The 12,978-nt window shown below is 37.5% G+C and overlaps 1 protein-coding gene across 3 annotated transcripts in view; it reads left to right on the top strand.

Annotated features, from left to right (window-relative positions):
• Positions 1 to 1,927: 1,927 nt before the first annotated feature.
• The window catches only part of TNRC6B (trinucleotide repeat containing adaptor 6B), a 118,805-nt gene continuing 107,754 nt past the window's right edge, over positions 1,928 to 12,978 (top strand). For 2 of the 3 annotated variants that reach the window (XM_082014265.1, XM_082014263.1), the window contains exon 1: positions 1,928 to 2,306. In XM_082014265.1, the coding sequence (XP_081870391.1) occupies positions 2,262 to 2,306 (45 nt within the window). In that variant the 5' untranslated portion in view covers positions 1,928 to 2,261. Of the gene's footprint in view, positions 2,316 to 12,978 lie in introns of all 3 variants that reach the window. The other variant, XM_082014264.1, reaches the window with a different exon arrangement.

Below are 12,978 nucleotides of genomic sequence, written 5' to 3'. Positions count from 1 at the left end.
TTTTTTCCTTTGAGATGCACTGGTTGGTAGTTTTGCCTTCCAGGAGCAATACATAAAAGCTGTTGTCAAATATTGCCAATTTCCCTGCAGTCACTTCTTTTGCCAGAGTGACTTTGTCAACAGACGATTGGATCTGAAAATCCAGTCGTGAGGAAGATAGCGAGGGATATCTCAGAAGATGAAAATAGCAGTTTTTCAAAGGTTCGTGTTTGAGTTTTTCCAGCACTCTGAATGAACAGTGACCCGCCCTTGCAGTGGTCTTGGCCTGACCTGACTGGGCTTCTTTTATTTTATAAGCCTTTTTTAATGCTTCTGTAGCACAAATTCAGTCTTGCTTGTTTCTCTGATTTTAAGCCAGTTCGATGCCACAGCAATCCTTCTGGCCAAAGCTGTTTTGACTGCTAGACAGGCTATCTGTCTAACAAGCTTCCCAGTACTTCAGTCTGATGCTTCAAAATCATGCTTGGAATCTCGCAGCTCCAGAGGCTCTGAAGTGGGTTTCAGAAATTCAGCGTGGTGAAGTACCATGGACAGGGACTGCTCACACTGTCCTCCCCTCCTGCTGCAGGACAGAAGATAACCTGGCAGCCAGAAATACTTGTATTTTGCAGGAGGATCTTGGCATAGATGCATGCACAAGCCTTACTTAGCATTTGATGCCTATGATTTTTAATTATATGCTGCAGGCAGAATATATGGTGAGGATTTGGGTGAGAGTTCTGCTTTATCCTCATTCCGCCTTCCCCAGAAAAGGAAATTATGATGCTGTAACTCTTTACAGCTCTCATGCTTTGCATGAGAATATATGGTGTTACTGAACATAACAGGTTGTTGGTTATAAGATTTAATAAGTTGTATGTAACATTTTGTAGCTTCAGGCCCTTTATGTTTGTACAACATATTCTTCATTCCTTGTGTTAATAGCCATGAAAGATGTTGTCTACCTATGCACAACATAGAGAAGACATTGGCAGTGCAGACAACCTTACCTTATGAACAGGTTTTAACCTTAAAATGAAGGAGGTACATCTAGATGAACAATTTCCGAACTTTCTCTTTTTGACCTCATTACTGTTCGCACTCCCAAAGTTGTCAGTTTCCAGGCTTCCAGGAATTGCTGCTGTGAAGATGACAGTAGCTGAAGTGCAAAAATGAAGTGGAGAGACTTTAAATGGATTTTAAATGCTGGTGCAGTTGAAGAGCTATAGCATCTTGAGAGGGACAGCGGTTAAAGGCTAACAGCTCTTGGCTTTAAGAGTGTTTTTAACGCAGTGTGAGCCCTTATTTTCCACAAACCTGGAATGTTACAGATCTGCTGATAGGTTAGATCTTGCATTTTGAGAGTAAGAGATGCCTGCTGAATTTATGCTGGTGCATTTGATCTCCTAAATTGATTAACTTGATCCATTACCTCTGAAAGATGGCTTGTGCTCTGGAGTAGAAGACATTCTAATCTTTGTAACCAAAGTCTCCCTAACTATATTGCATTCTTCCATAAGTTACTTTACAATTCTAAGAATGGGGTTTGGGATGTAGATTTTGTTCAGTTGGAACTGCACTGACACTGTCAAACAAATTTAAAAATAAGTTACTAAATAGTGTTGAATATTGGAAACACTGGGAGCTGTTGATTTGGGTTAGATTGGAAATGTTGACCTAAAGATAAATGATTTTATCAGTTCCCTGAACCATATAGAGCCTAGAATGTGTTTATTTCTAAAATGAAGCCAAGGAAGAATTCCCTGAATTAAGAATTCAGAGGTACTGTGGGATCACGGGAAGTCTAACAAATTTTCAAACTAATAACCTTTAGATGGTCTGTAAGCAGAAACTGTGAGGCTTATATTTGCACAAAAACTCTTTCCTAGTAAGTAAGAATTGCTCAGCTCTAGTCTATGTGATTATTCCTTGCTGACTGTAATTTTAATGAGTAAACACAATGAATACGTTAAATACTCAGCAATGACATATTTTAAAATGAAAAAGAAAGCATATTCCTGATAGGTGCTTTTTTTCTCTTAATTAAGTAGTTATGTCTTATCCTGAATAACAGTTGATGTCTTGGTGTAAAACGTGTAAATTCAGCGAATATGTGCAGAATGAGAGTATTAAAGGTTGTAGCCTATAATTGTTATTTATGTCAACCGCAATCTCACATAACACTGTTAAAGGCAGAAAACTCATTGCTTTTAAAACTTTTTTTTTTTATCTTTTAGGCAGTATTTTGCATTTCTGCAGAACTTTGCACAGACCCTGTTCCCATGCAAACTGATGAGGGAGAAATACTGGAGGAAGGCAGTCCCAAGGTCAGTGAGGTAAATGTCACTGTTTTGGAGGAACAAGAGTTTGCTTGGCTGAAATGGGGGATACATGGAGTGAAGATTGACTGCTGTTGGCATGTTTTAATAAATACCTGCATGCAAATAAACAGTATTTATTACCCTAGGGATATTTTTAAAACGAAGTTTTTAAAGGCCTTTAGAGAGATGGGCTTTTTTGCTGTCTGCTAAGGATTGGAACATGTGTCTTCAGGCATTCCCAGGAAGGAAAGAGGAAATTCTTGTAAAGAATAACTCTGACTGTATTCCATTTGTTAGAACTGGAAGAGCTTGTCAAGCTTTCTGTCCTACCCACCCACCCTGTCAACTGACTTAAAGAATTAGGCATGTGGGCCCTTAGGTGCGGACGTCCGTGTCTGTGGATTACTGACTGATTTATATTCAAGGTGTTCTGCTGCTTCTTTCCTTGTACTTGCCAGCATGTGCTTTGTTGTGAGACTAGATAGTGCGTTACTTTTAAAGGTACCTCTGGTTCTCAATGTACCTTCTTGGGATAAGAGGCTATAAAGTGTCCTGTTAAATATAATGTTGGTTGTGTCCTGCATTTTGTTTGCATCGCGAAGAAGCAGACCTTGAGTCATGAGTTACTTTGGTTTTCATAATGACATAGCAACTATCATGTTCTTCAATAGGTTTATAAATTTATTTCATAGTCCTGACTATCTCGATGAGTTAGTGTTAACTTTGCAACTGATCTGTGTTTAAAATATGGCTTCTAAACTTCACGAAAATCATTGTTAGCTTGCTTGTAGTTTTGTGTAAGAGACTGGCTGAAAAAGAAAAAAAAAGTAGAGGACTAAAATTAAAATTCTAGGTTTTCTAGCTGGAGCTTTTTTGAGAGATGTTCTCATTGTGTTATGCTCTTAATAGAACAAAACATTTTTTTTAAGCTGTAAGCATCAAGTTAGGATGCTGATTAATTATTAGAGAGAGGGTTTGGCAATTGTCCTGCATGTATTTTAGGAATTGTGTTAATTTTAAATAGCTTTGAAGGAAGGCTCACTACATTAGGAGCTGACAAATGAAAACATATCAGTGGATGTGCCTGCAGCCATCCAGTGTATTGAATGCATCTCTTGATGGGATGTGATTACAAAGTTCAGTGAGGGATAGATGTGTGAGAGCAAAGGAAACATGGTGCAATTAATTACTGATTTTATTAGCATGGTTACTGATGCTTACTTTTCACTAGAGAGAATCTCTGTATGTGTGTGTACATATTTATGTATATACACGCAGGTGCCTCTCTGTGTGTGTATATATGGATATACAGCTTTCGGGTTTTTGTCTGTGTGGCAGAAAGTAGATTGAAGTAACTTGTCTTGTGAAACTTACTCTTTTCCTCCAATGAAAAGCATGCTTTTCTTTGCATTTTTAATTCTGTGTGTAATGGCGAAGATTGCATCTCTATTCCAGCATTAGGTGTTAAAAAAATTTAGCAAGCTTAAGTTTAAAAACAAATCTTTTAGACTGACTTTAAATACCTAAGTGTGTATGCAGTATTGCTTTGAAACAATTGTCATTTAGAGAATGTGGGAGATTGAGTCATACATCTTGTATTCAGTGTTATTAAAGAGCTATGTAGGATCAGTGTATATTAAGCAAAAAAGACTCATGACTACATCTAGTCCTTCTATCCATCCTGTGATGTACCAGACTACTCACTGAAGTGTATTTTTCAGTGTTTCTTTAGTCTGTAAATGATTATCCTGTCTTTCCTGGTCTCAGGAGAGTTTTATAGCTATAACAGTTGAAGGATTCGTCCTAGAAGAATTTTAGGCAAATTATACTTGACTGTATTGTTTTGTATTCTTAAAATTATGTCCTTAGTTTAGAAATGTTTGCATGATCTAGTGAGCCATTTTCATAAAGATAGGTTTTTCTAAAGGAATACTTTTTAAGACTTCGGTAATGTAGTTCAGGTTTTTTCCTTTTGCGAGGACTTTTTTTTTTTTCTCCCCTGCTCCCCTCCAGGCAGATGACATGAGTTTTTTTTCGAAGACGTTAGTTTTGTGCTTTGAAGACACTAATATAACCTATTCATTCCTATTTTATTTGGACCTTTTGTTTCTGCCCCATTCTAAAACACTAATCTGTAAATAAAAGCAAACTATATAATTATTATGCATATTGTTCAGGGCAGTGGATCTTCTGTTTTTCTAGGTGTTTTTTTTATACCTTTATTTGTACCAGTAACCCTTTTGCACCCCACTCGGTTTATACTCCATTCTCACAAATCCCATAATTTACCTATTCTTTTGCCTTCACTAGAAAAGATATTTTTGAGTCTGTAAATTATATGTACAGAAGCCATTTTCTTCTAGCATTTTATTTCCTATGAACACTTAAGGACTTGGAACACTTCATATGTTAGCAGCTCCTTTGAAGTTCTTTTAAACATTGTAGAAGTTGAGTCTGTAGCTCATAGGTCTTAGCAGATTAGTTAGTGCTGATTAAGCACATTCCAGCTACTTCAGTGACAGTAAGTTTGATTACATTGTATATGAGGTCAGATTAATGCCCCGTTCTTAGCCTTTGTTCTGCATAATTCATTTCTAGCCAAAAGGAGATTTTTGCATGCGATACAAAGATTGAAATGACTGTTTATGGTGATTCATAGCATCTTTTATTGGCTGCCTCAGAATAATTATGAAAGAAAAGCAGGCAAGTGTTGTGTCTTGAAATTATTTCTTCAGTCTTGTAGAACTTCAACGGTAGGAGAGTTACTGTTGCAAAAGGTGGAGAAAATGATTGTAGAATTTATTTTTATATTTTTTTGTTTGTATCTGAAGATGCAAACATAAAATACAAGTTAAACAATTTTGTGTTCAAAAGGCCAAGGCCCAGGCTTACATGCTGGAATGCCTGTTGAGTAGTGAATGGCCTTGCTGTGATTGTGCTCAGTACTTTTTTCTTTTCAGAATGCAAGATGCTCAGGGGTCTTGTAGGTACTTCCCCACCGTTCAGAATTTCTCTCTTACTCCGTTTTGGTCTTGACAAGAAGTGGGAAACCTACATTTAGGCCTCTTGCAGAATGTTCATGTTATCACTTCACCTGAACTTAAATTGAAAAGCGTTTGAACAAGCAGACATGGAAAATTGTCTTTAGACTCTGTAGCCAAATCCCTCCCACGCTGTATTATATTCCAAGAAGGGTCTTTGCCAAAATGTCACATAACAATCTCTTCTGACACTGTCTTAAGCTGATCTTGAGTTGAAAATTATCTGTCTTATTTTCTATAAGTATACGTTGAACTTGAGGGAAAGAAAGTAAATGTATGAACTTCTAGAGGTATCTTTGTTGTATTGATATCAAGGTGTTTTGTCTGTCACCATGGAAAGACATGCTCATAATTTATCTTTGTAAAGAGTAAGGCTCACTGCATGAAGTTCTGTGTCTTAGAGTGTTATTAACTGACTCTTCTGATTCCATAAAATTGCAAAGCAAGAAGGGGGGTTCCTGTTGATACATATTGCAGGAAAAGCAGTGATTAGAATAATAGTGTCAGTTACCTGAGACTGCAGATCCCATGACCAGTTATCAATATTTGTTTCTAGAGTCTTCAGTTAAAAGAAGATTTAATTGATAGAAAAGATGTCACTCACTCTGCTTTTTATGTTCTTGCCTAGTAGCATGGGAGACTGCAGTATGTTAATGTTGTCAGCAGACCTAACCACTAAGAAGCCTTGTTACTTCTCTTCCGGAGTCTCCAGGGCATAACTTGAGGAACTAAATTTGTTGTAGGTTGAGGTATACTTGAATGAAGTATTCTGGGGTGTCAGGGATGACATAAAAATCATCTTTTCTGGAGATACCATGAACATCAGGATGTAAAGATTTGGGTACTGCAAGAACTAACTTTCTCATGGTGCCAGTCAGAAAGTAACCTAAGAAGTTATACATGAAGGCTCTATCATACAGTGGAAAGCAAATAATATATCATGCTTTATTGCTTGGAACCCGTTTGGTTCTATGACTGTTGCAGATTTTCTGGCATCTTAGACTGTATAGTATTCTGAGACATCAAGATGAAGCCTTGAAGAGAAAATGAGACTTCCTTCTGGTTTTGAAAAAGAAAATAAACCTGTGCCTCATGTAGAGCTGGCAGGTCACTTTAAAGACTAAATATGTATGTGCTTCAAACTAACATTACATGGGGTATGATTAGAAAATTTAATTCCTGCAGTCAGGCATTGTGGAGAGCAATAGTCTTGCTTGACTCCTATCAACCTGGTGGCATTGCTACGAAGGTTGGCCTTTATGCTTGCCTTTGCCACTCTTGAAATGAATGATAGAAATCCAGTGGCAACTAGTTGGTAATTAAGCTTAAGAAAAGTTACTGATGGACTCAGTTCTCACTTTAATGTTTGTTTCCCCCACTCTTATTAATGCATACATTTTTATTTTATTTTGTAATTTTTTTAATGTTGTGATAGTTGACTTGTGTTCTCATTCTTCTCAATTTTGCATACTTGGGAAGTTTCTACGATTTTTCCCTTTAGTTTTTTGGGAGCGTATCCTTTTGTCATTCAGTGGATGGCTTTCCAGCAAAGAGTGTTTTTTGCACACGCTCTTTCCCCTTCTACCCACCCCCTGCCCCATAGGCTGCTTTTGGAGAAACTTAATGCCTTGGTAGGTTTGCTTCTTCCTTGTTGTCAGACTGTCAGAAAATACTCTTTCTGTTAACATGGCATCAACATGGTAAAGACAGCTGGCACCTGTCAATAGCATGCTCTTGATTTGAATAATTATCTAATAATAGTGCCACAAAGAGGGGAAACAACCTGTACAGAAGTAAGCATTTTCAAATGATTGTAGAGGTTTTTTTTAAAAAACATAGTTATTTTTGGCAGATGTGGAAGACTCATTTCATGGGAATATCTGGTCTATTTTATCCATATGATCTGCTGGTGAGTATCATACAGTGAAGTATCCTTTCACTTTATAAAATAGTTGGGGGACAGGGTGTCTAGTTTCTGGCTTTTCAGGGTCTCTTTTCCTGCCTTCACAAAAAAAGGGGGGGGGAAAGGAAAACAACATTTCTACTTGGAACCCCACACCCTCTACTGTTCTTTGGATTATTTAATTCTATTTTGTGGTAGTTAATTTGCCACTAATGATTACTAGGCTTTTTCCACTAACAGCCTTGGTACTCTGAAAATATCAACAAGTACCGTGCTTCTTGTTTGTGGCTGATTTCTTTTCAGCTGTTTTCATCCATCTGTTAAGGATTACTGCACAGACAACACTTAAACTTTGTTTCTCAGTTGTTCCTTTGCTGTAAAATATTGCAGGAGGAAGCTAAAATTTTATGTCTGATTTGAACTATTTTTAGACTTCTTTCAATATGGGCAGGGGTTTTGAGCTTATGTTGCAAACTTCTTTCTCAAAAAATGCAATTAAAATTTTCATGTCAAATGTAAAATTTGCCCCTCCCCTCCTTGTTGTTTCTTCATCTTTAGAAGTAAAAGTGTATGAATTTGCAGGGAGGGAGGGACTTTGACCTAAGTAATTTATAGAAAGGTATTTATGAATCGTGGTTTTGATTCAGTGTTGTAGAAGGGAAAGGAGGAAAAAAATATGCTAGTTCTGCCCTTTTAATGCTTTGTGTGATTAGATCTAGGTACAAAAAATTTTGATGAAAAATGTAGCTGCACAGGATTTGTAGTAATGCTCAACTCTTACGTACAGAAAAAGGGAAAATTTTCTGTACTGTATGGTGTTAGAGAAATGTATTTTTATTCAAATTTTTCATTAGTATTTATAGAAGCAGGTAGTCTAGAAATTAGGCTACCTTTCTATACTCTGGTGCCTTTTTCAAAACCAGTGACACAAACATTGAGGCTTCTCCTCTTGTTCAGTCTCACTGTCCAGTGCCACTTATCGAGCTGTCCTGAGGCTACCTGTTAATCCTTGTTTTATTTCCTTTCAAGCTGCCCCGCCTGTTCTTATCTGTCGACACGAATCTTTTCCATACATTATTGCCTGCCTGTTCTCATCCTGGTTAATTCTTAATTTCTCTTGCCTCTTGGTGTCTAATTGTGAAATAGCATTTTCCTTCTGTTTTGCTCTTCAGAGCTCTGTTGGCACTGGCTATAGTGTTTGGGTTTGGGTTGTTGTGGGGGTTTTTTGTGTGGTGTGGTGGTTTGTTTTTTTTTTATCCTGAAGCATTCACACAGAGGTGATGAAAAGGTTAAAAAGTATATGACATTTGCTCAAATGTCTAAGCTCTTGCTTTTATTTCGTATGTGTTGAAAATAAAGAAACATAAGCCTGCCTGAGTAGTATTTGTATTTGTTCTGCTAAGTTACATGGTTTTCTATTTATAAATAGAAGCTTAAAATTCAGAAGGAAGTGTTAGGGAGGGAGTGTTGCCAGTCAGGAAGTATCTTTCTTAAAAGCACAAGTGTTCCACTAAGTGCACTTATGGGTAAGTTATGCTCTGTTTTTGATAGTGGATGTGCTTGATGCTGACAGTACTGCAAAGGTTAGGCTAGTGCTTTCATTGTGTGGGATTCAGAATTAAAATAATAAAAAGAAAATCTTAGTTGGCTAATTAAACTTAACACAGCATCCAAAACCTTGATCTCTATATCTCTGGGGCTTATAATACTACTTCGTGATAAAGAATGGGTTTCTATTAAGATGGCACTAAATAATTTAAAACATTCAGGCTGAAGGCCTATACAGTAATGAAATGGACAAAATCCTTTGTCACTGTAATTTAAAAAAGCTGTTTTCCAGTCTAGTACTGGCCTGGTACGTGGTGCTTTCAGACTTGACGGTTTCTTTGCTATATGGATCCCTGCTACTCTTGAAAATTTTGGCTGGTTATGAAGAGGTGAACTTTCAACCTCAGTGTACTTTCTTGTGAATATCTGACAAGTCAGAGTAGGTTTCAGTTTACTCATGTGGCTGTTGCCTCTCCCTTGGGTCCAGGAAAGTCCTTTTTCTTTTTCTTTTTTTTTTTTTTTTTTAAATTACCATATTTTCATAATGCATTAGTTTATTCATTTTTGATGTCTGCTAGTGGGCTACTTGTGGAGCTTTCAACATTTCTGTTCCCTGATATATAGGGTAATGTTTCCATCATTTGTAGGAGCAGCTAGTCTTTCTAATGCTGACCTACAACTATACTAAGTTCCTAGATTCTTTCTATATAGTACCTTGTAAAATCTTTTAGAAGTAGAGCAGTATTCTGCCTAACAAGACACTTACCTTATGTTTCTTCTGAAAGGTAGCAAAGAACTGGCCTGAGCACAAAGACAATTTTTCACAACAGAAACTGATGTCATCTTCCTCATGCTCTGCTAGCATCACTTTTCTAGCCTGAAAATGTTACAACTCCTTAGGAGAGTAATTTCAAAACCAAAATCTTTGTATATTGTGTATTTTTAAAAAATCCATTAATTGCTCAGTAAAGAATGAAATTACTTAAGATTTAAAGTTAATGAAGTAGTCCTCCCTTTTAATGACATGTTATTAAAGCTTGTAAAAATGTTATGGCATACTCCTCTTGTTTTTAAAAGAAATTAACATAGTCCATGGAGGAGCAGAAGTTTTGGGTTGGTTTTTCTCTTGAACTTTAACACTGTGGCCAACAAAAGAACTTAATAACACTTTCCTACAAAACACTACATAGTTGGACCTTTCAGGGGCCCGGGGGGGGTGTGGGGGGCAGAACCTGTTTGTGAGTTTATAACTTTGAATTTCAAAATTTCAAGGCATTGTAGCAAAGAGCTATAATTATGGTATGTGGTTTAACCCCAGCTGGCTGCTAAGCACCACATTGCTGTTTGCTCACTCCCCCCCCCGCCCCGCCCAGTGTGATGTGGGGAGAGAATTAGAAGGGTAAAAGTGAGAAAACTTGTGGGTTGAGATAAAGACAGTTTAATATTTTTTTTTTTTAAAGTAAGGAAAAAACCAACACCAAAGGCGGGGGGGGGGGAGAAAAAACAAGTGATGTAAAATAAAAACAATTACTCACTACCAACTGACCGATGCCCAGCTGGTTCCTGAGCCAGTAGCAGCCCCTGCTGACATCCACACAGCTCCCCGCCTCGCCCCCCCCCAGTTTTATTGCTAAGCATGATGTCATATGCTATGGAATATCCTTTGGGGTCAGCTGTGTCACCTCCCAGCTTGTATACCCCCAGCCTGCTTGCTGGTGGGGCAGTCTGAGGAGCAGAAAACGCCTGGACACTGTCTAAGGACTGCTCAGCAACAACTAAAACATCTGTGTGTTATCTATGCTATTTTCAGCACAAATCCAAAACATGGCCCCATACAAGCTACTATGTAGAAATTTAACTCTATCCCAGCTGAAACCAGTACAGTATGTTATCGAAGTCTACTGGCTTTATAAAACAGCAGTTAGAGACAAGGTAAAATTGTTGAGGGCTTTGCGAAAAAGAACATGGAGTTAAACAGACAGTGCTACTTGAGCTATTTTCAAGGAATACTGTTGATAGCCTAGCTGCTTGGACATTTTCAAAGAAATTCAGGATCAAGTGCAAGAGTTTGCCTTTTGGGTGTACTGTTTTCTTCAGAGGCAAGATGGATTACTCATTTGACACCTACTTACCCATACTGGAGGCAAAGATTGCTAAAATACAGATAGTAAACTGAAAGATGACTCTCTCTTCTAATCGCTGAAGTGCTTTTGAAGCACAGAAGAGAAGGTTAATACAATGTTGTATTTTCTTTCCCTTGGAAAATACCATCATCTGCCAAATTGACTTTGAGATCTGTAAGGACTGTCATCAGACAGTCCTTTGATCCAGCCTTTTCATATGTACAGTTCATGTGAAGGAAATTTAATGGCATGGAACGTCATTGCAATTAACAGGTGTGTATTTCAGATTTCTAAAGGAAAAATGCTTCAGTCTTAAATAAAAGTCAGTTTAAATTCACGTTTACTATTCTTTTAAAGACTTTTTCTTTTTTCTAAAAGTTTTATCATTTTTTTCTCAACCAATAGCATCTCTTCTTCAGTTGTTTACAGCAGTGTATAATACTTTGCAAAACAGACAAAAAAGCAGATATTTGCTTAAAAAATTTTAAAAAGCAGTTCTGCATTTGCGAGCTGACATGGTATTGTCCCACTATGCTTTTGGAGAGACAGACAATCAGGGATGTTGCTTTGTGGCTTTGCTAACAAAGTGTCTCTTCTCATGCAGGTGTACTATTTGCAAAAAATTTCAGGGGTTTCTACTTGTTCAGAATATTGCCTTTTGACCTCTCCATTCAGTATTGGCTTTTCAGAGTTGTTGCCAGTGGTTGTAGTCCACGTCAATGTGACAGTTATATATAATCAGCCACTTAAAAGATGTAGATGTAGATGCCAAAAGTATTGATAAATGTTTTCAATCTTACTGTCTTACAGCAGACTGAGGTGATAGGTATTTGGGGAGAAATTTGAGCCATGAACAGTAAAAGCTTACTTTACCCTTCCAAATCATTTGTAATCTGATTAGTTTGGCTGAGTCATTGAAAGGTGTAAAACTCACTAGTCTTGTTGACTTCATACATTTGCAAGACTTCATGCATTTGCATGACCCTACAAGGACAATTTTGTTTTCAGTTTGTGAACTAGATGGGTATGAATTTGTTTCAGTTCCTCAAAATTTTTTCTTCTCTCCTTGGGTGTGGAAGGAGTGGATATAGGGTTTGTGGAAAAGACTTTTTTAATTTGTTCTTGACACTAAAAATAGTAGCAATGGTCTTCATCATTACAGTAGATAAGAGACCGTGTGGACAACTAAGGACACTTGAACTCTGCAAAAAGGCGTTGTGCAATATCAGTTCCCCTGAGGATAAAAGCAACATTAAAAGCACGTCAGCATTTCCTGTCAGTTGTTTAAAGTCTGTTCACTGAGACATTTGGGTAGTAGAGAAGACAGTGTGTTATGAAGAAGGGAGACTGTAATACTTGTCTACAGATGCAGTAAGCCTGTGTGGAATTAGGTTTCTAAGGAATGTTTTAGAAGTGCTCTGAAATCATATTGGTAGGTTTCAAGAGGTACAGAGTTTCCACAGGTGTTCCTAGAGAAATAATGTATTCCCATGGTGTTTTGAGTTTTTTGTTTGAGGAGAGTTGTAACATATGAAAGCGAAGAAAAGCCCAGGTTCTGCCTCAGACATGAGTGGCTATTTTAATGACTTGGTGGTCTGTCAGATATCTAACAATTTTAATAATCCTGAGAAATTTGGAAAAATTATATGAGCAAGCAGGATTGTCGGTGGTTCCCTTGTGACTAAAATGAGTTTGGATTTACGTTCTGATAACTGGAGAAACTGGAAAAGTAGCTGTACACTGTGAGTGTGGATAGCCTGTATTCCTTCTCCTTTTTGACAGTGGTCAAAAGTAGATGCCTAAGATGGGTTTAAAGCAGGGTTAATATATACTTAGAACAGAATTGCTTTCAGCCTCCAGCTGTTTGTTGCTCAGGAACTTTCTGGGCCACTGGCAGTTTCTATGTATTTAGAGTCCACACAACAGATTTCTCTTCTGTGAACACAGAAAAGAAAGTTAGCTCTTTCTCTTGCTTGCCTGTCTGGTCAGATCTCTTAAGGCAGAATAATTTCAGCACCTCTTTGTGTGTGCCTGGTTTATGTCACTTTCAGTCACTCCTAACA

This window comes from Phaethon aethereus, assembly GCF_964289735.1.
Source record: "Phaethon aethereus genome assembly, chromosome: 1".
NCBI classification, from domain to species: domain Eukaryota; kingdom Metazoa; phylum Chordata; class Aves; order Phaethontiformes; family Phaethontidae; genus Phaethon; species Phaethon aethereus.
Note: the sequence above shows the minus strand (reverse complement) of the source record. Positions and strands in the feature narration are given on the sequence as shown.